The sequence below is a fragment of the Vitis riparia genome, chromosome 18, assembly GCF_004353265.1.
Source record: "Vitis riparia cultivar Riparia Gloire de Montpellier isolate 1030 chromosome 18, EGFV_Vit.rip_1.0, whole genome shotgun sequence".
NCBI lineage: Eukaryota > Viridiplantae > Streptophyta > Magnoliopsida > Vitales > Vitaceae > Vitis > Vitis riparia.
In genome coordinates, this window is record NC_048448.1 from 9,446,850 (window position 1) to 9,470,963 (window position 24,114).

Consider the following 24,114-nt stretch of genomic DNA (forward strand, 5'->3'; position numbering starts at 1 on the left):
TCATGAGAGCCTCTTCATTTGTCTGTTCACTTGAAGGCTCCAAATTTGATACCACAATCAGTTGGCTTTATAGAAAAGAAATGAGAATTTCCCCCACAAATCTCGTTAGTCACTTCACCACTGAAAATTAAAGCCTGAAAGGGATCAATAGCAGGTCACAATTATTATAACAATTCATCACTCATTTGTTTTTCAGTAATAGATATACAATACCGGATTATTGGAAGCTATTGTTATGTCCACGTTAAAATTAAGTGGGTTGCCCACTAACCTAGTGTTTTAATTTTTATCCACTTATAAAAGTTTTTAGCCAATTAAAGAATGCCCAAAATAGTTAATAACTATTGTAAGGATATTTACCCTTTGATGGAGTGGGTAAATAAGAATAAAACAGTTATTAGAATAACACATTCAGAACAGTTTTCTGAACAGTTTTCTGAACTGTTTGACCTAGATCACCATGAATATCAATAGTAAGTAAGTTTCTTTTCTGATAATGAGGACCATGAAAAAAAAATGGTGAAATAGTACATTCCAAAGATTTTTGTATGCATAACTAACTAAACCTTAATGTTGGAGAAGATGGTGATGAACTCTCAATTTTTCTAAAAGCTTAAGTTTGAAGGATTTGAGTTCAATATGCATATCATGCTCCTTAACACCTTCCCTCACATGCGGTCCCATCCCCACACGCGAAGGGATAAACAAAATTTGGATTCATATTTAGAAAAACAAACAGGAGATATGCAAATTAAGACCTCCAACCAAACTAAGCTTTAATACCATCTTGAACTACTAATTTTTCAAAAAGCTTAAACTTATAGTATTTGGGTTCAGTATGCATATCAAATGATGGTTATTCTTTTGTAATAGGATGTAATTATTCTTTTGTAATAGGATGCATATTAGGTCTCATAACCATTCTTTTACTCAAAGGGTGTCTTAAGTTGACCCTAAGTTAAATTATTCTTAAATTGTTAACTTAAAAACTTATTAGTTATTTTTTTAAAAAAATATTAAGGTTGTTTGGTAAAGCTAACTTAAAATCTATTTTAAATGATCAAATATTTGTTTTTGTAATATTTAGATTTTCTTATAAAATAAAGAAAGTTATTAAAAATATTTTCATAAATATTTTAACTCATGAGTGAAAAAGGTTATAAGATGTACATGAAGACTAATATGTGGTGAATAGCCATATAATAAAGAATGGTTGAGAATCAATAGTCATATCTAGTTTTTGGCCTCTAATACTTTCTATGACATAATGATTAAAATGGTAGACTGTTTTATTTTTATAAAGCTTTCGCTAGCATAACACTACTTCTAACCTAAAAAATGTAGAAAATTTTTCAAAATTATTTCAAAATATGCTTAAACAGTTTTAAGTACTTGGAATTATAAAAGATGAGAGGGATCAATTAATGTAATGAGTTATTTAAATGATATATTATGAATTCAAAAAAGAAGAAGAAAAAAAAAACTTTAGGAGTCAAGATACCTAAAACTTAGCTAAAGGGGACTGGTAGAGTATTTTATGGAAACAAGATTCTCAAGCCTCATACTCTTTTAAAAAAAATGAAAATATCTTCTCTTTTATTTCTCCTTATAATCTTTGGGAAAAAAAAACGGAATATAAAGAGATATTATATATATATATATATATATATATATATTCTCTATAATTTCTCTTAAAAACCCCTCTATATTCCTCTTTAATGTTGTGGAAAAGAAACTAAAATAAATACGTTAATGCATATGACAATGTTTCTACTTAAAGTGTATTTAATATAAATATTTTTTCTACTAGTATTTTTAGGAAAAATCATTTATCATTTATTAAATGTTTCGTTAAAAAGTGCTAGCTATAAGTTAATTTTTCATATTTTAAAAATATTTTCTTAATTTTATCAAATTCTATTTTTATTTTCAAAAATAATTTTTTAGATTAAAAATACTTTCCAAAATCATGACACCATCGAATAAATATTTATCATAGTTATTAGTTTAATCACCACATAAAAAGTTGATGTGGTCCAAAATGATGTAGTATGGTAGGTAGGTAGGTAGGTGAGCCGGATTGAATAAGCAATTGGGTTGTAAATTGTTCACTGTTTTTTAAAGTTGTGTAGTGATAATTTTTAAAGAAAAGTCGCTCCAAGAACCCTACTTTGACATGCAGTAGAATATAGAGATGAAATATGTGCAAATGATCATCCACATAATATTAAATAATTTATACCTGAAGTTGAGATTCCAGGCAAGCAAGGACAGTTGCAGGAATGATGCCCCTGATACCACCTCCATCAATACTAAGAATGGTGACTAGGTTACCATAAGTTGGGGGCTGGATTTGAGGTAAGAGTGATTTCTCCATCTGAAAAATGATAATTATAGGATTGTATGCACTAACTTACAACAAGAAACTAAGAAATCCTTGGATACAAGGAAGATGTGAAGAAAATGAAAAGAGCTTGAGGCACCAAGAAAGATGGCCTTGAGCAAGAAAAGGATGAGAAAAAAGAAACAATGCTCGAGTTGTCTTCCCTCTTGTGTTGGATTGCATTGTCCAGAATCTATTTATAGGCTAATCGAGAAGCAAGGCACAGAGCCCCTTTCCCAGATATTCTTTTAGTTTATGTGGACAGTGATGATGGTCCAGAGAAGAATTCCCAAGCATGGAGAGACGCACAACTGCAAGTAATTACACACAGAATGAAGGCGGCTGGCCAGATTTAACATGAGAAAATTGAGTTGAATGAGTCTAATATTAAAATCACATTGTTCAAAAATAAAAAACAGATGAAGTCTGCTCCCACGAAGTTTCCATACCACATTTTGAAGTATAGTTAGTTCTCGTTCTGATATTAATCCACACTAAGGCTGGCAGCTTCCAACACTGGTATAATAGCATGTTTTCCATCTTTTTTTCTCCCCTGTATATACACATATTATAAAGTCCATAGTCTGCACACTCTTCATTATTTTAAACATAGAGAACCTTGTTTCATCGTTAACAACTAAAGAAAGATAAATTAATGAACATGCAAATGAATGCTCATGCTTACGAGGATGATTATTTTGATATATTATTTTGATATAAGTACAACTAGCAGTCTGCTTTGTCATGCTGTTGCATCCTCCTATTCTTGTATTTGTGTGTAAGGGACAAATCAAACTTTGAGGATTGCATGACAGCACGACACCATGCTCATCACAGATGTTGTTCAATTGTTCAGTATATATAAACATGAAACATATATTTTTATTTATTTTTTTATTTTTTAATATATAAAACCATGATTTCGTTACAAATAGAAGTAAACATTTTATCAGTGTTTTCATTCACAAGTACACGCCCTATCTATATTAATCATTTTCCATCTCACCTGATGAGAATAAAAATGCATAATATACCATTGTGACTCCATGCATGAATGCATTCCATAGTGATACATGAGCTTAGTATCTCCAGCTGGAGTTGCTTACATGAAGCATCCTTCCAATTTTCAACTCTTTTTTACACCTTTCTCCATCTTTTTCTCTTTTCCAATTGAGTTCCTCCATTTTTTACCATCATTTGATTCTTTCTTGGCTTTTCTGAATTTCATGTACTTCTTGAATTTTTTAGCAAACTTAGTAAGCTCACCCTCCGACATTTTCTCATCATCCTCACTTTCGGAACTTAGGGACTCTTCTTTAATAGCTTTTAAAGCAATTCCCTTAGCTTTCCTAGGTGATACAAGAGTAATCTCAAAGGTTTGGAGGGAACCTACAAGTTCATCTATCTTCAAGGAATCCACATCCTTAGACTCTTCAATGGCGGTGACCTTAGCTCTAAATCTCTCCGGAAGAGATCTTAAAATTTTTCGAACCACCTTAGAATTAGAGATGGGTTCACCTAGATTGAAGCTAGAATTCACAATGTCCATCCGTTTTGCATGAAATTCTCCAAAAGTTCCATGATCATCCATTCTAGTGGTCTCAAACCTAGATGTCAACATTTGAAGCTTGGACTTTTTCACGGCATTAGTTCCTTCATGAGTCACTTGGAGGATATCCCAAGCCTCCTTAGCCGAAGTACATGTAGCAATCCTACGAAATTCATCCGTACTAATGGCATTGAAGATGGAGTACATGACTCTAGCATTATTCTCACTTGCTTAATTTTCACTTCTATCCCATTCCAATTTAGGCTTGATAACATTAGTTGGTCTACCTTCTCTATCCAACACCTTAGGTGGAGACTAACCAAATTCAACGGCGTTCCAAACTTTTTCACTTTGCATTTTGAGAAAATATTGCATTCTCACTTTCCAATGAGAATAATTTTCGCCAGTTAAAAATGGTGGTCTCCCAATGGAAACTCCCTCTTGATGAGGTTCCATGATTGAGATTCAAGGACTGAAAATGATTTTTTCTTTAAAAACTTGCTCTGATACCAATTGAAAAGGTGAATCTCAATAATGGACTACATTTAGAGGGGGGGTCAATAGGTGTTGTAGAACAATTTAAAAATTCTCCTAACAAAGATTACCTAACCTTAGACTTTCTTAATGTCAAGAAACTTCTCTTCCAACAACTATTCAACAAAGCATAACATCCACAAGCAAGAATGTATGCACCAACACTCTCCCAACAATTTATAAATGCAATACACATGCAAATGCTTCAACAATCCTAAAAAATAAATCAAAAGAACAAATATCTCCTCAACTCATATCAATTTACTTCATGATATCATTAACCAAAATGAGCAGAAAAATTATTAAGAATATTCCATGGACCATTACACTTATATCACCTCATATTTCTTCCATTCAACATGTTTGCCCAAGTAATCAATGATATCAAAAACATAAATTAAATCAAATGTAAAGTGAGAGAAAGAGACAATTAACACTGGATTTTAACGTGGAAAACCTCCGAAGAGATAAAAAACCACAGGCCTACCACCGATTGAAAAACTCCACTATGAAGAATAAAAACCGAGTACAAGGTTTTACTTAGCTTAAGCCAACCAATCCTTCCCGAACCACTCGACTAGTACCTTCACTTTCAGCTTCTCACCTTCATCTTTCGGAGCACACTTGGAATCCGCACCAAGCTCAATCTCGGCCTCTTCTTGAATCCACACAAGAAGAAAATGAGTTTTTGCACAAACCCAAATAGAATGAGAGATTGAGATATGAATGAAGGAATGAATCAACCCATTTATTGCTCAAGAAAATCCATTAAAAACTAGTTTGGAAAATGTTAAGAGAATTGGATTTTCTTTGCAACCAAAAACCCCCAAATTAGGCAAAAGATGAGAAAATGAAAAACACATGGAGTGGCTGCATCTCTCTCCACGTTTTCTGCAGTGTCTACCCAGAAAATGAGAGAAGAATGATTTTTAAAGTGTCAAAAGAAACCCTTAATCTAATGGTTGAGATTTGATCTTAAAAACAAGTTAGTTGGATCGATCTGCCCTTGCACCTGGATCGATCTAGAAACAGGGGAATAAAAGCCTTGCACTAAAAACCATTTCTCCCATCTTTCTAACACATTTAAAGATTAAAAACAAGGTTGATTCACATTCAATCATCACACACTTGGCTACATACCTCAGCCTCTTAGCAAAGTCTTTGTCTTCAAAGTCAAGTAGTCTGAAGAGGAATTGGAAAGTTGAGTTAGGGGACACTTAGGAATTTTGTCTAGAATTTCCAACCTAGCTAAACACTCACAGAAAGGGCTGCTGAACTATGGAAATCTAGTTGCCCTAGTGAATTAGTGAACAATTCACTGGAAGTTTCAAATTTCTTACACAACGTGGCCTATTCATTTTCAAGTTTAGCTAAACCTAGAGCAGAAATAATACTAATACAGGATAATCCCAACTTCTCTACAGAATTGGGATTATGGGTACAGATGCTGGAAATACTTTGTTCCTTATGGTCTTTGTAAAGCTTATGTTGATCTTTTTAATCAGTGGCCTTGACCATTCCACCATTCCAAATTAAGCTATCACTTCATTTCAATACCACAGTCCATGCATGAACTATTTTATTCTGAGATATTTTTTTTCACCATATATGATGATGCTAAATAAAAGGAACTAAATAAAAAATCAAAACACAGGACCCTGCATCACACCTCACTAGTTTACTTACAGACTCAATACTTCACATATATATGCAATGCCTTCTCTTGGTTAGATCTTTCATTTTCACAAACTGAACCTACAAACCCATATATAATAGGATGGGTAACTAACCATGGCAGAACTATTACTTTTCATGGAAGCTATATGATCTAATGTAATTAACAATGCATTCCTGATTCTTTGTGATGCTTTATAACCTGGGAAGTCCATTTGCTTAGCATTTATCGCATATATAGACTTGATCTGATCAAGGCAATAAATAATGGCAACCCTTTATAGCCCAGCTACTTTTGTTTAAGGGTTTTCTTTTACCATGCGTACCTTTGATATCTCAACTTATGTGCATCAATTAACATATATGAGATAGGGGTTCATGTCTTCCTAGTATGCACAGCTTAATTTCTACCAAAAAGTCTCGCATGTGGAGGTATGATTTAAGGTCCTGGATGAAATGAGAAAAATGAGCCTGCTTAGATGAAGATGGGGCTGAAGGAAAAGTGCTTGAAGTTTTCTTAGTAATCCATCCATTTTGCTTCACCCAATTAGATGAAGGGAGAAGCGCAAATATAGAAGGTAGATTCACTTGGAGTTTCTCTTATTTTACCTTATCGGATCCCTAGACCTAGCCAATTAATTGACCAGGACCAACACCCACCAGTGGTTTATGTCCATTTATAAATACAGTCAATTATATGCTGCCACGTCCTTCACTGTAACCCCTGCCTTGTAAACCGGTCCTTGCTGTCTGGAAACGCTGCCCAGCAATGGTTTAATATAGTATGAGAGAAACCACAGAAAAATCTATAGGACATTCATAAATTTTTACCCACCGCATATTGACCTGGTCTCTTGCATTCACTATTTTGGCTCTTAAAAGTAAGTGGACCAGGCCTAACATGGGCACTGAATTCAATACCTAGGTGCATAGAGGTCTTCTGTTGAAGAATATGCCTCGAAGACTTACAATGGTCAATAGTGACTACTCTGCCCATATGATTCTTCGTCTGTGCCACACACGGATCTTTTTAATTATTTCGTGTCAAACACACCCGACTTTATAGTTTCTGACTTCTTCAGGTTTTTGCTTGTTCCACATCCAGCAGGTTTTTAACTTTTATGGAGTCAACAATTTCAAGCAAGTGACATCTTAAACGTTGTTTTCTGAAAAAAAAAAAAAAAAAAAATCAGAAATCTAACTCACATGTATCCAATCGAAGATTGTAGCAAAATTGAATTGCAAACCAAACACACAAAAGAAGTCCAAAAGAATATTTCATTCTTTCACAGTTCATTAGCAATATTACAGTCTACCCGTGATTATTCACTCTCTAAACAATGGTTATGAATCTAAATTAAGGCCGATTGCAGCTAACCAAACCCAAGCTAAGGGGAAGTTTATTACAGCACAATCAATTATAGAAGAAAATAGCTAATTTTAAATTGATGATGCCCTACATGCTGCATGTCCATGAGGCGACTTAGCTATGAAGCTTCTTTTCTTGGGAGAGCAGGTTTGCAAACCTACAGGATTGAAAGCTACTTATTGTGATTGTGATATTGATTCAGAAAATAAAAAATAAAACATGTATTTCTACAAACCTTATGCGGGCCTCTTCATTGGTCTCTTGATTAGTAGGAACAAAGATACCCGACTCCTAATTAAATTCATCCTTGAAACTGGTTTCTTTAGCAGTCGTTCCCCAACTTTTACAAGATCTTGCGAATTTTCTTCTGTGGCAATATCAACTGAAGATACTGCTCCTTTTAGGGTATCATCCAACAGTTTAATTTTTATTTGAAGGTGTCAAAACTAGTGTTATGGTGGACCAGAAAACAAGGAAGAAAATCATTTTTCATCTCCAAGAATATAGAGGATTTTAACAACAATAGCTTTGATGTTGTATCAATGCTTGTATAAAGACGCGCATGAGCATGTATGCCTACCTGAATCCGAAGGTAATTCTTTCCAAAGAGAAGGGCTTGAAAAACCATGGAAATATGGAAGTCTACCATATCTGTGCTTGCTTGAGTAAACACATTCACTAATAGGGTGAAACCAATACTAGTTAACCATCCCAATATATATGGAAGTCAACCATATCCATAATTGTTCGTCTTTAAGTTTTTCCTTAACAAGGCTTTGCAAAAACTTTCCAACATATTTTGGAGTTAGTAAGGCTTTGAGTATCTTTATAATGAGGTAAAACATAACTGTCATTTAGGAAAAAAAAAGAAGAAGAAAAAATCATGTTAACAACTATAAAAATAGTAACTTTGTGACATTCAATTCAACATAATTATACTGGTTAATGAATTCTTTGGTTGTGGGCAAATTTTAGGAGACTGATTAAGGTAGAGATTCTCAATGCCTTTTGCGGCAAACATGGGGAAATTGTCTTACTAGGTCCAGTTAGCATGACAGTCACAAGACCACCTGTGCTTGTCCCAGCATCATATCAAAATAGTTTACAATTCTTCAATCCCCTCCATCCAACTTCTAAACCTAGTAGAAACCACTTAGAGTTAATACTTGCATTATAAGAACCACTGTTAACATCAACACAAATAAAGTGGTAATATAGAAAATTGTTGCAGCTTCAAAAACACCTTCATTTAAATATACACATAGGTGAAAAATGGCATAAATGCCAAAATTCTGGTTGAATTGATATGGCAGAGGTAGCTTGTAGATATGAATGTCATGATTAGTATCACTCCATATATGGAATAGAAGAGTGATGCTCCTGATGCTTGAGGAGCTTGTTGATATTTAGATCTTACCTGAAGTTCAGACTCTAGAAAGTTAAGGGTAGTTAATTCCTGGGATAATCCTTTTTATCCCACCTTCATCAATGTTTAGGATGGTAATTAATTAGATTCCCATAAGTTGGAGGTTGTTAGGGTGATTTTAATTTGCTCCTTCCATGATGCTATGAAGTAAAAGAGATAGATGTATAGACTTTTTTTAGAAAAAAATTATAAGATCTCAAAATAAATTTTCCTAGAAAAAGAAATTGTAAGACTGAAGTACTCTTTGGTAAAGCATGAGCTATTAAAGTTCTACCAAGTTAAGAGAAAGAATCTATGAATATGGAAGACTTACGTAAAATGGGCATCTATGTTTATAGCATGGTATGTATTTTAATTTTTCCCCTAGGTTTCATTATTGCACCGTCTATACTTATTGCTTTGACTTTGTCCCTACATGTACTTTCCTCGATGTGGCTTTGGTTGGATATGATGATCACTAACATGGTTATCATTCAAGTGAAAAACAACTGTTAAATCCATTTTATCATAATGGAAAGATGGCCCTTGTAGGCACTCAATATGGGAATTGTAGGTAGAGTACTACTCTAAGAGAATTTTAGGTAAGACTAATTAGGTAAAAGCATATAGCTAAAAATGGAATGCATCAATCCAACCAAACTATTACCCTAAGCAACAAAGGACACAATTTCTAAATAAATAACTTAATTTGAATTGTAGTACCTAGCATGTTTACATGAAAATATTCTTGCTTGCATATTGAGTTCAAGAAATTAGTTTGTATTCCAAATGTCGTTTTTTTTTTCGTAATAGGTGGCGCCTACATTCTAAACAACAACTTTTTTCACAATAGGTGGCGCCTACATTCTATATAAACAACAACTTTTTTTGGTAATAGGTGGCACCTACATTCTATATAAACATCTACTTTTTTTTCACAATATGCAGCACCTTATAAAGGTGCAAAAGAATCCATTGATGATATGACAATGATGAAAGCCTCCATCAAGTTGACGACGAAAGAGTCAAAGCCTCGATCAAGGAAGGTAGCTGAGTGTAGCATGCATGAACCAACAATGAACTCTGGTTTACCAATCAGTTATGAACAATAACAACAGTTTTCAACTTTGATTTACCTTTTTGCTATGAACAATTTCAAGAGTCGTCAACCCTGGTTTACTATTTTGTTATGTGGAGAAACCTCCTTAATATGTTTTCACTATTGTTTACACGAAGGGGCACAAGTAATTAACACTGTGTTTCTTTGGAAAATGCGAAGCCTGAGGGATACGATTGGGAGTAAATGAGTAAAACAAGGTCATATCATTTCTGCTTGTCCCATTCGGCCTGAAAAGAAGCGAGGTACTACTTATCATGCCTCCACCGGTGCCTCTAGTTCTGCTGCATTGCTTGCTGCCTCGTCAATTGTTCCTATTGCTGCTCCTACAATCTTAGCAAACTCGAATACACTCACTCCTGAAATGGTACAACAAATTATCATTTCTATTTTTTCTGCTTTTGGACTCTCAGGTAATCATACGATTTCTTCTAAGCCATGGTATTTTGACTTTGGAGCTTCTAACCATATGACAAATATTGTTCTTTCTCTTTCCAATGTTAGAAATTATGATGGAAATCTAAAAATTAACACTGTTGATGGCAGTTCTCTGCCTATCAGTGCTGTTGGTGATCTTTCCTTTTCCTTAACTGATGTTTTTGTGTCTCCTGACCTCTCCACAAATCTTATTTTTGTTGGTCAATTGGTTGATAATAATTGTAATGTCAATTTCTCCCGTTTTGGTTGTGTTGTGCAGGATCAAGTGTCTGGGAAGATGATCATGAAGGGGCCTAAAGTGGGACAACTCTTTCCTCTTCATGTTTCTCCTTCCACTATTATTCCTAGTTTTCCTTTACTTTCCTTTGCATGTAATGTTGTTGGTTCTGGACATAAGATGTGGCATAGACGTCTTGGCCACCCAAACTCTGATGTACTTCGTACTTTGTTTAATTCTGGATTATTGGGAAATAAAGCATGTTCTTCTCTTGATATTTCTTTCGATTGTACGTCATGAAAACTTGGTAAAAGTAAAGTTCTACTTTTTCCTCATTCCGCATCTCATGCCTCACAATGTTTTGATATTATACATAGTGATCTTTGGGGGATTTCACCTATTGTTTCTCATGCACATTATAAGTACTTTATTACTTTCATTGATAACTTTAGTTGTTTTATTTGGGTTTAATTCCTCTGGGCTAAGGCTGAAGTTTTTTCAATCTTTAAGCGCTTTCCTGCACTTATTGAGACTCAATTCACTGCCAGCATCAACGTCTTGTGCTCTGATTCTGGCAGAGAATACATGTCTAATGAGTTTCAAGACTTTCTTCAAGGCAAAGGGATCATCTCTCAGTGTTCTTGTCTTTCGACACCACAACAAAACGGTGTTGCTAAGAGGAAAAATTGCCACCTTCTTGATGTGGTAAAAACTCTTTTACTTGACTCATCGGTTCCTCCTCGTTTTTGGTGTGAAACACTTTCTACTGCAATTCATTTGATTAATCACTTACTCTCTCCTATGTTAAATCATGTTTCTCCTTTCTCTAAGTTGTTTGATCATTCTCCTTTATATTTTGATCTTCGTACATTTGGTTGTGTTTGTTTTGTGCATCTACCTACTCATGAACGACATAAGCTTACTACTCAGTCTGTTAAGTGTGTTTTTCTTGGTTATGTTATCCCTCACAAGGGTTATGTTTGTTATGATCCCCGTGCTCGTTGTATACGAGTTTCCTGGAATGTGATTTTATTTGAAAATCAATATTTCTTTCCATCTTATGTTGAGTTCCATCTACATCTGTATCTCTTCTACCTAGTTTTTCTGAATCCCCAACAATTGTGAAAAGGTTCAAACTTGGTTTTGTGTATGAAAGACGTAGTCGACATGAGTCCGGTTCCACTTCCTCTATGCCCCATTCCGATCTTGAACCGGCGCCTGATCCTGCTCCTGCTTCCACCACTCTTCGTCGGTCTACTTGTCTTTCTCAGCCCCCTGATTGGTATGGATTCTTCTCTCCTGTCTCTCTTATGGCTACTTTATCCACTATTTCTATTCCCTTTTGCTACAAACAGGCCATGGAACATGAGTGTTGGCAAAATGCAATGAAAGCAGAACTTCAAGCACTTGAGGAGAATCATACTTGGGATATAGTTCCTTGTCCTCCTACAGTCAAACCTATTGGGAGTAAATGGGTTTTCTCTGTAAAACTTCGTTCTGATGGCTCTTTGGACTAGTACAAAGCTTGTCTCATAGCTTTGGGTAACAAGTAGGAATATAGGGTTGATTACGAGGAGACATTTGCTTTGTTGCCAAAATGACCACGGTTCGAACCATCTTAGCTATTGTCGCTTCACAGTCATGGCAACTACATCAGATGGATGTAAAGAATGTTTTTCTTCATGGTGATCTCCAGGAAGAGATTGACATGAAGCTTCTCTCTGGTATGACTAATTCTTCTCTCATGATGTCTGTAAGCTAAAACGTTCTTTGTATGGGCTCAAGCAAGTGCCCCGAGCTTGGTTTGAGAAGTTTCGCAGTACAATTCTTTCCTTTAGTTTTACCCAAAGTCAATATGATTCTTCCATCTTCTTCCACACATCTGCGTTGGGTATAGTCCTTCTCTTGGTTTATGTGGATGATATTATCATTATTGGCACTGACTGTGGTTTGATTACTAAGCTTCAGCGGATTTTACATACAACTTTCCATATGAAAGATCTTGGACAACTCACATACTTCTTAGGATTGGAAGTTCATCATTGGGCTAGTGGTATTTTCGTGAACCAGCATAAGTATATTCAAGATCTTATCACTTTGGCTGGTTGGCGGACACTTCTTCTGTTGATACTCCTCTGGAGGTATATGTCAAATACAGGAAAGATGAAGGGAACCTTCTGGATGATCCTACTCTTTATCGGTGCTTGGTTGGGAGTCTTATCTACTTGACCACTACTCGACATGATATCTCCTATGTTGTTCTTCAAGTCAGTCAGTTTATGACTTCTCCTCGACATCTCCATCTTGTTGCAGTTCGGCGTATCATCCACTATCTTCGAGGTTCACCTACTCGTGGGTTATTCTTTCCTAACGGCTCCTCTCTTCAACTTGTTACCTATAGTGATGTTGATTGGGTTGGGTGTCGAGATACACGTCGATCTACTACGGGTTGGTGTATTTTTTAGGTGATGCCTTAATTTCTTGGAGATGTAAGAAACAAGATCGTGTTTCTAAATCCTCTATTGAGGTTGAGTATCGTGCCATGTCTATTGTTTGTTGTGAAATTGTATGGCTACGCAGTCTTCTTGAGGAGCTTGGGTTTCCTTAGACTACTCCTACACCTCTTCATGCTGATAACACTAGTGCTATTTAGATTGCCACCAATCCTCTTTTTCATGAATGTACCAAGCATAGTGAGGTTGATTGTCATTCTATTCGAGACACCTTGGAAAGTTGGGTGATATCTCTTCCTCACATCTCTTTTGATCTCCAAGTGGCTGATATCTTCACCAAAGCTTTGACTCAACAACGACATCAATTTCTTGTTGGCAAATTGTTGTTGGTTGACTTACCAGCATCAATTTGAGGGGGGATGTTAATGTTACCATATACAATTTAGGAATCATATTGGTTGTACATATAGGAATGTTAATGTTACCATATACAATTTAGGAATTATATTGGTTGTATATATAGGAAAAGATTGACTTATTGGCTTACCATGTATTTGTTAATGTTACCATATACAATTTAGGAATCAGTTAGACTCCGTGTATAGGATATATATCAGTATATAGATGGATGCAATGAAATATAAAAAAACTGATCAAAGTTATCGGTTTCTGTGGATTTTTTTTTCTTAGTATTTTGACATCTATATGAATCAATCTTTAAAAGAGAAGCAAGAACAATCAAGTATCAAATATTACCTTCTCTGTGGAAATATTTTAGGGCCATGCTCAAGATAAAAGGGCTTGATGTCTTTGGCTGCAAATAGAGGACGTCTCTAATCATTCGGAGCAGTTAGCATGGCAGTCACAAGACCACCTGTGCTTGTTCCAGCTATCACATCGAAGTAGTTTGTAATCCTTGCATCATCACCATCCAGCTCCTGATATATTCAATATTGTATTGTTTGTGGTTAGTGTTACCTAAATCCATTATTGTATCTTATATTTAAAGAAAAGTCACTCCAAGAACCCTACTTTGATATGTAGTAGAATAGATAGAGATGAAATATGTGCAAACGATCATCCACATGATATTAAATAATTTATACCTGAAGTTGTGATTCTAGGAAAGCAAGGATAGTTGCAGGAATGATGCCCCTGATACCACCTCCATCAATACTAAGAATGGTGACTAGGTTACCATAAGTTTGGGGCTGGATTTGAGGTAAGAGTGATTTCTCCATCTGAAAAATGATAATTGTAGGATTGTATGCACTAACTTACAAGAAACTAAGAAACCCTTGGATAAAAGGAAGATGTGAAGAAAAGGAAAAAAGCTCGAGGCACCAAGAAAGATGGCCTTGAGTAAGAAAAGGATGAGAAAAAGGACACAATGCTCGAGTTGTCTTCCTCTTGTGTTGGAATATTGCATTGTCCAAAATCTATTTATAGGCTAATCGAGTAGCAAGGCAAGTGCTATAGAATGCGGTTACTGACGAGAATTTGAAAATCAAGAAAATTCGACGAACATGAGATGGTCATGGAGTGCATGCATGGTCTTCTTTGACATTGTCCATGGTCCAGATTACGTTTCTGTGACCACACTTTCCTACATTTTTTGAAGACAGAATTTTCTCGCGTGAAGACTTTATGATTGACGAGTAGGTAATGTGATATGCTGATGAAGTCAGCTTCTAGCACAGAGCCCCATTAATACGATATTGTTGAATTGGAGAATGTTTCCACACACTCTTTTAGCATCAAGAAATTGTCATCTTCATTGGTTTATTGGAATTGTGATGTATGACTGATGACTTGTTAGGATTTATTTGAAAATAAAGTCCAAGCTTGCTGCTTCTTCGAGGGTAGCATACCATATAAAGCTCTGTCTCTCTCTTTCTCTCTCTCTCTTATAAGGACAGTGATGATCGTCCAAAGAAGAATTCCCAAGCAGGCAGAGATGCACAACTGCAAGTAATTACACGCAGAATGAAGGCGGCTGGCCAGATTTAACATGAGAAAATCATGATTAATACATGATTCTTCACCAATAATTGAGTTGAATGAGTCCGCTATTCAAATCACATTGTTCAAAAAAAAAAAAAAAAACACATAATTCAAATCACATTATTAATGAGTGGGCCGGTCTCATTTAAGAACACGATTTGACATGCAAAATTAATGGATCCATCCATATACAACATCTACCACAACTCATGAGAAGAAATTCTGGTTATTCTAATAATTCACCATTTTTCTTCATGGAATTAGTTTTGAAATAGTCCCAATTTAGTACTATTAAGAGATAGTATCAAGGAAAATATTTGGCAGGTGGGCGGTGAATCAAGTTAATCAGATGGTGAAGAAAAAGTAATGAGAGATGAACTTAATCAACAAGGTGTACCTCTTTTTTCTGTTGTTACCTCATATGCTATGTATAATATGCTAGTTAATCCAACTGTGTTAGACATTGCTGCTACTTATAATTGCCGAACAAAAGGTAATAACTCTTGCTTGAAATCAAATTAATTCCTGATATTCCTTTATTTTTTATATGTACACAAACGGCTTTAGGCTTACGTCATGCCCAATTTCCCATACGGTCCATACCCACATTCTCCAAATCTTGTTTGGACCACATCAAAATAAACAAAAGAAAATTCATTTTTATGACACGCAATGATATCGCGACGGAGTGGAGGCCCAATATTGCAAGACTTGAAATTCAACGTTAAAATCCAGGGGTTTCACACGTATTAGTGGGGTTGTTCTCCTCCAATCCTCTCGAAGCTCCGTGGACGCTTTCAGTGGAGCATTAAGGCATTGCATTGCTCACTAATTCTTCCGGTCTTTCTACCCATTATTAACGACCATCTACCATTCGTGGCCGTGGAAACGCAAAGCCCTTCTTTGGATGCCCTTCGCTCCTCATACATTTGGCGAGTAGGACGTGGTGAACATAACCTTTTGTCGTAATGAACATAACCTCAGAAGATACCTGTATCCAGGTTAACCCTTGAGACCCTTTTCTTTAACAACTCCTCACCAATTTTCACAAGATCATCCAAATTTTCCTTTGTGGCTATGTCGACTGATGATGTTATACCACTCAATGTATCATCCTGTATTTACCCTTTGTGTCAGTATCAGTGGTAGACAAGGAACAGAAGAAGCAATTGACTTTCAGATATTTTTAGGACTGAGGAAATTATGAAGAAGAACAAAATTTAAATAAGAAATTTGACTTTGTAAGTGACGGTAAATTTATGAAACCACGAGCAGCAAAGCTGTACCTGTATCCGAAGATAGCTTTTTTCCGAGTGAAGGGCTTGAAAAACCTCTGAAAGGTGTAAGTCGATCATATCTCCGCTTGCTTGGCTAAACACTTTCACTAAGGGGGTGGAACCACCACCGGTCAACCACCCCAACACACCCCACTTGGCTGCTTCACCAGCATTGTATTTTTCTTCGGCTTTTGATGACCCAGTTCCCAAGGATATTACTAGAAACCGGCCATAGTCCATTGGCTTTATAGGAAAGAAATCAGGACCACCCCGGATGATCTCCTTGGTCACTTCCCCAATAGCAATCAAAGTCTGAAACAAGAATCAATAATTAATTGATTTGTGAAAAGAAAAATAAAACTGGGAAGTCTAAGATGCAACTTCAAAGTTAATGAGTACCGGATTATTTGCAGCTACACCACCATCAATGAGGTTGAATTCTCTAACTCTCCCGGCAGGGTCTTTGGTTTCGAAATAATGAGCTGGAAGATAAGTGGGTGCTGCTGAGGTTCCAATACATATATCTGACAGTAAGGCATCTAAGCTTGGTCTGCTCTTCACCTAGAGCAGGGAAATCAAGCATATAGTATTAATATGAAAGTTATTATAGCTCCCTTCATTCATTACAATCTCTTAATTTTCATAGTTTGGATTAGAAGGAAATGAAATTGTGGAAAGAAGATGAACCTGATAAGTCGAAAATATTGTTGGCTGAAGGCGCTTGATGTCAAATGTTGGGATAACAACATTAGTAAGGGTCTGGTGTAATCGTGTTTCACCTAGTTTTTCTTTAACAAGGTTGTGCAGATACTTCCCATCATATTTTGGTCCTGATAAGGCTGTAACTACCTTTGTAACATGAGGAATTGGATCATGACTGCATTTAAAAGAAAGATCATGTTAATAACTACAAAAAATATTGTAGAGTCTAGTTAATTTTATATACATAAATACTAGCATCCTGTCATCTTAATCAAGATGTTCATCATGATATATTTGTTACCTGTGCTGGGGGAAAATCTTAGGGCAGTGATCAAGGTAGAAGTCCTTGATATCTTTGGCAGAAAACAAGGGTCGGCCAGTGTTTTCATTGGGAGTAGTTAGCATGGCAGTCACGAGGCCACCGGTGCTTGTTCCTGCAATCACATCAAAATAATCTGAAATTCTCGCGTCTTCACCATCCAGTTTGTGCACCATGGCCAAACAATCTAGTGTTAGTACGTATAAAATATATCCAATATAGGATATAAGTTTCAGATTAGGAATATGCTAATTTTTAAAGGCAAATGGAAAAGCCATATTTTGTTATTATCATGTAAAACCTTATATTTCCTACCTGAAGCTCAGACTCCAGGAAGCCAAGGACTGTTCCTGGGATAAGCCCTCTTATTCCACCTCCATCGATGCTGAGAATGGTGATTAGATTTCCATAAGTTGGAGGCTGTAGGGGTGATTTTGGACCTTCTCCCATTAGGGATGGAGTGATGGAGGTATCAACTTGAGTGATAGAGGAGAGAAAATGAGAGACTTGTTATTTCAAGAGACTTAGAATAGAATTGAAGTTTCGGCAGGAGACTTAGAAATGTAGAGAGACTTGGAGTTCTCTTTGAGAACTAGACAGGAGTATTTATAGACTCCTTAGCATATATCCCTCATTTTTCTTGCTCATACTTTTCTAAATGGACCTTGTTCAAGTTGGACCGCGGATTCATCATTCGGGATAAGTTGAAAAGTCCACAAGCAACCAGTATCTTCTTGTTTTATAGAAGCTAGCCAAATGGTCATAGACATGACTCCTGGCAACTGTAGGTAAGACCAAAGAGAATCGCTGGTAAGAAGGATTAGGTGACTCAATAAAGGTTGAGATAGGATTTTTTCCTAACTAATGAAGTTTGTGAACAGGTCATGGAAACACTTAAGTCTTGTGAAATGATTCTGGTTTCTAGCTATGTCTGGTGCAAAGAATCATGATGGAGACAAGGCTAAATGTGCAAACCAAAAAAAAAAATTATTATTAAATGCACACAATTTTGTGTTTGTAAATCGATGTGCTTGACTGGGGATGGCGATGATTTTGAAAGAACACCAACCAGGGCAATGAAAAGTACTGGCCAACACGGCACTGAATGACAAGGAATGATAATTCAATGTCAAGCAGCAAGGTTTTATATAATTTCCTGTTAGACATAATTTTTTTGACCTAATAAACTGATGCTTTTCATATTTAATATCTCTAAAATTGTACACACGATCATTGGCTTCTATAGTTTGTAGAAAACTACATGGTTATCCAATACTTTTTATAATTACAGTTCTGAGTCCTGTGAATTTTAGATTATGTGCAGTGCAAAGACTTAGTTGACTGGTAGTTATAGCTAACTAAAAATAGGTTGTATTATATTAAACTTCAAAAAGTTTTCAGTACTTTTATCTTTATCAATCTGTGTTAGGCACTTATTTAGCAAGGTTGGAAGTATGAAGGATGACAGCATCCCTTATGGACTTCACTTTACCTCGACCAAACGGTGGTCAATTGGTATTTAAAAGTTAACTTCACATCTATGAACGAAAAAATCATGTTTGTTTATCATGGTTAGGCAAAGATGCAACGCATCCGTGAAGTGAAAAAAAGAAAGGACTGGTCAACTAAGGAAATCTGTTGGTTGCCGTAGTGAATTTGTGAACCATTCACTGGAAACTTCAAATTTCGAACACAGCATGGCCTATTCACTTTCATGTTGAGCTCAATCTAGAACAAAAATAATAGTATTACAGCACTATTGGAACAGCTCTAAAGAATTGGGGATTGATGCTGGAAATACTTTGTTCCTCATGGTCTTTGCATGTTAATCTTAGCTGCTGGGCTTAGCTGGGCATTAATATTCAGAAATTCTGAGAACTCCATGCCAGCCCGTATTTCAAATCCCAAATTTGACCCCAACTTAATTGAAAGCAGTTTAGATTTGATCTTTTCAATCAGTGCCCTTGAGTTCTTGACCATTCCACCCTTCCAAAGCCATCCCTTCGTTTCTATTTCATGGAAGCTAGCTATTTATGCTGTAATGCCATCAATCCATTCCTAACTCTTTGCGATGCTTTATCACCCCCAAAGTCCATTTGATTACATTTATTACTTATATAGACTTGATCTGATCAAGGAAATAAACAATGGAAGCATTGTATGCGCAATTTATTTAATGAACCCTACTTCTACTAAAAATTTTTGTTTCGTTATATGTAGCTTTGATCTCAACTTAAATATCTGCTGCAATTCATATATGAGATAGGGTTTTCTTGTCCTCATAGTCTGCACAATTTTCTGCCAAAGAAGTTCACAATGTAGAGTATGATTTAAAGGCTGGGATGAACTGAGAAATGAGTCAATGTTGAAAATCTAAAGGTATTTATTAGAATAGTAGGGCATTTTTGTATTGGTAATAAATCTGTTGTATTTTCTGTTTTGTTCTGTTTTGTAATCTGGTGAGTCACTTACGAGTGTAGTTCTTTAGGCTCTATATATAGGCATGCTTTTGGTATTCTGAACTGATCTTCAGAAAACATGAATGAATAGAAGATTTTCTTTGTAAACCCTCTCATTTTTTCTTCAGAAACAACTAACATGGTATCAGAGCTTCTCCTTCTACTCGCCTATGTTCGTATTCATCTTTTTGTCTGATGGCTGGAGGTAATCAATCCAACGTGTGTGCTGTGGTTAGATCTTTCGAGTTGTCACCAATGGGGGATTCTGGTAGCCCATTTTATCTTCATAATGGAGACCATCCTGGGCTCATTCTTGTCTCACACCCTTTGACTGGGGACAATTACAACACCTGGAGTAGAGTCATGATGATGGATTTGACGGCAAAGAACAAAGTTGGTTTTGTCGATGACACCATTTCTTGCGCAACACCAGACGATCTTCTCTTCAATGTAATAGCATGGTCATTTCATGGCTCCTTAATTCCTTTCTAAAGAAATAGCGGATAGTTTGATGTACAGTGTGACAACTTGTGAGATTTGGAATGATCTGAGGGATCGTTTTCGCCAAAGCAACGCCCCTTGTATTTTTCAGTTGAAGAAACATTTGATTGCTTTGCAGCAAGGGGCGCTCGATGTCAACACATGTTATACTCATTTCAAGATACTTTGGGAAGAGCTCAAGAACTTTCAACCCTTACCTGCTTGTCACTATGGTGGAATGCAGGCGTGGCTGGAGTTTCAACAACAGGAGTATGTCATACAGTTTTTGATGGGTCTTAATGACTTTTATGCTCAGACACGTGGTCAGATTTTGATGATGGAACCCATTTCACCACTCACGAAAGTTTTTGCGTTAGTAGTCCAGGAGGAACGTCAAAGAACCATTAATAATGGAATTTCCCCGGTCTGATTTTGTTGTTTTAAGTGAATCAAATTTGGCTTCGGCTAATGCTAATACCGGTAATCTTGCCTCTGAAGGGAAGCATCAACATCCCTAGTGCACTCACTGTGGGCTCCAAGGTCATGCTATTGACAAGTGCTATAAGATGCATGGATATCCACCGGGATATAAACCCAAATTGCAGAATACACCAGGTCATGCTCACACTAATCAGGCTTTTGTTCTCTCTGATGACTCAGCTCCTTTTGAATCAATGTTGGGCAATCTCTCCTCCACTCAATGTCAACAACTTATAGCCCTATTGAGTTCCTAGCTACAATGGAGCTCAATTGCCTTGGTGGAATCACAACTGCAGGAAAGTCCTTCTGTGTCTTGTTTCAGTGGTAAAGTGATTCTTTCCTCTTCTATTTCTCATATTCCGGTTTCATCTTATTCTTGGGTATTAGATACTGGGGCAACGCACCATGTGTGTTGTTCCCTGAAATTGTTCAAAACCTCCTCTTCATCACATAATTCCACTGTTACTCTTCCAAATGGACATTCTGTTGTTATCACTAGAGTAGGGTCTGTTGAATTGTTTGATCGTTTCATTATTGAAAATGTTTTATACGTCCCACAGTTTCATTTCAATCTTCTTTCCGTTAGTACCCTCACCCAATATCATCATTGCTTAGTGAATTTTGTATCTGAATCTTGTTTTATCCTGGACCATATGCAAGGGAAGATGATTGGGATGGGTAGATGTAGTGACAATCTCTATGTTTTGGATCCTACCAACCTTTTTCCTATACCTTCTAGTGTCACAACTGTTTGTAATAATGCCTCAAAGACGAAACACGAGCTTTGGCATTACTGTCTGGGTCATTCCTCTTATAATAGGCTCAATTCATTAAAAGATGTATTAAATCTCAAACAATTTGTTGGCCACTCTTCTCATTGTTCAATTTGTCATGTAGCTAAACAAAAACGTTTGTCATTTCCAACTTCAGATACAGTTTCATCGTCTCGTTTTGAATTATTGCACCTTGATATATGGGGTTCTTTTCCTCACCCCACACATGAAGGTTTTCGTTATTTCCTTACCATTGTTGATGTTTTTTCTCGATTTACTTGGATATACTTGATGCATGCTAAATTTGATGTCCTTGATGTCTTTCCAACATTTTATAATCTTGTTCATACTCAATTTGGTATTAAAATAAAATCAATGCATAGTGACAATGCCTCTGAGCTTTCTTTTTCAAATTTCTTTTGAGAAAAGGGGATTTTATCTTTTCATTCTTGCGTTGACATGCTTCAACAAAATTCAGTAGTTGAGCATAAGCACCAACATCTTTTAAATGTTGCAAAAACACTATTGTTTCAATCCAATGTCCCATTAGGATACTGGCGTGATTGTATATTAATTGCCACATACCTTATTAACAGGACTCCAACACCTATCTTATCTAGCAAAACTTCATTTGAAGTTATGTACAATAAAGTTCCCTCTTATACTCACTTTCGAGCTTTTGGTTGCTTGTGTTATGGTTCTAGCCTACTCACTATCGCACAAAATTCTCTCCATGAGCCATCCCTTCAGTGTTTCTTGGTTACCCACTTGGTTATAAAGGTTACAAGTTGTTGAATCTTTCCACCAATGCCATATACATGAGCGGTGATGTAGTTTTCCATGAATCTCTATTTCCTTTTCGGTCCACTGATTCAAACTCTTCCTTTTGTGATTTAATTTTTGATCGAGTTCTTCCTTCTTCCATTCCTAATACTTTTCACAATCCCTCTTCTATTTCTAATGATCCAAACATTATCTCACCCCTATAGTCTTTACCAAACCTGTTGTCCTTTCCACTTCTCTTCTTGTTTGCCTCCCTAAACTACGATCATATCTCCAAGATTATCATTGTTATTCCACGGTTTCATCTACATCTTTTGTAACATATCCACTTCCTAGATTCTTTGGCTATGGTAAGCTCTCCTCTTCTCACTGTGCTCTTGTTCATGCCATTTCTTCGCACATTGAATCAACTTCTTTCTCTGAAGCTATTGTGATTCCAGAGTGGCAACAAGCTATGTAGGCCGAACTTCAAGCTCTTGAAAAAAATGGTACATGGTCTTTGACATCTCTTCCTCTCCACAAACATCCCGTGGGATGTAAATGGGTCTACAAGCTCAAATTTCGAGTTGATGGTTCTCTTGAGCGTCACAAAGCTCATCTTGTTGCAAAGGGATATACTCAATAAGAGGGTGTAGATTATCTTGACACCTTCTCTCCCATAGCAAAATTAGTCATTGTCAAGCTTTTTTTGGCTCCTGCTGCGATTCATGGCTGGTTTCTCACTCAACTTGACGTTGACAATGCATTCCTTCACAATGATATGACCTAAGGAGTTTACATGTCCCTTTCTCCAAGGTATCACCGTGAGGGGGAGTCCTTACCTTCCAATGTTGTTTGCAAGCTCCACAAGTCAATTTATGGGTTGAAACAAGCTTCTAGACAATGGTTTGCAAAATTTTCTGGTGTTCTGTTAGCTAAAGGTTTCACACAATCAGCTATGAATCATTCCTTGTTGACCAAATATGATGGTGACTCCCTTATTACCTTATTGGTGTATGTTGATGACATTGTCATTGCAAGCAACAATTCTAACCATATTGAAGATCTCAAAAGGTTTCTTGACAGTCAATTTAAGCTCAAAGACCTTGGACAACTTAAATATTTCCTTGGTCTCGAAGTTGCCAAGTCAAGTAAGGGGATTTCAGTTAGCCAAAGACATTATGCTCTTCAATTACTATATGATACAGGTTTTTTGGGTTGTAAGCCCACAAGTACACCTATGGAATCTAATATCCAACTTTCTCAAGATGATGGGAAGATTCTTGAAGATGCTGGACTGTATAGGTGATTGATTGGCAAACTCCTATATCTCACAATCACGCATCCTGATCTATCTTACTCAGTTAATCGACTTAGTCAGTATCTTGCCAACCCAAGATCTACTCACTTGCAAGCTGTTCATCGAATTTTACAATATATTAAAGGTACGGTTGGCCAAGGTCTGTACTTTTCTTCTTCTTCAACAACCCAACTCAAAGCCTTTACTAACTTAGATTGGGGTGCTTGTAAAGATACAAGAAGATCCATTAGTAGGTTTTGCTTTTTTCTTGGAGAATCATTGATTTCATGGAAGTCTAAGAAACAAAGTATAGTTTCACGCTTGTCAGCTGAGGCAAAATATCGAGCAATGGCAAATGCCACTTGTGAACTAGTCTGGTTGATGTCTCTCCTTCGTGATTTTCACATTGAACACAAACA

At 36.3% G+C, this 24,114-nt stretch overlaps 1 protein-coding gene across 1 annotated transcript in view; it reads right to left on the reverse strand.

The window, feature by feature from the left end:
* Positions 1-17,904, reverse strand: part of LOC117907118 (patatin-like protein 2) — a 34,888-nt gene extending 16,984 nt beyond the window's left edge. Inside the window, exon 1 of the mRNA XM_034820508.1 lies at positions 17,757-17,904. Coding sequence (XP_034676399.1) covers positions 17,757-17,891 — 135 coding nt within the window. The 5' untranslated portion in view covers positions 17,892-17,904. The remainder of the gene's footprint in view (positions 1-17,756) is intronic.
* Between the last annotated feature and the right edge of the window lie 6,210 nt (positions 17,905-24,114).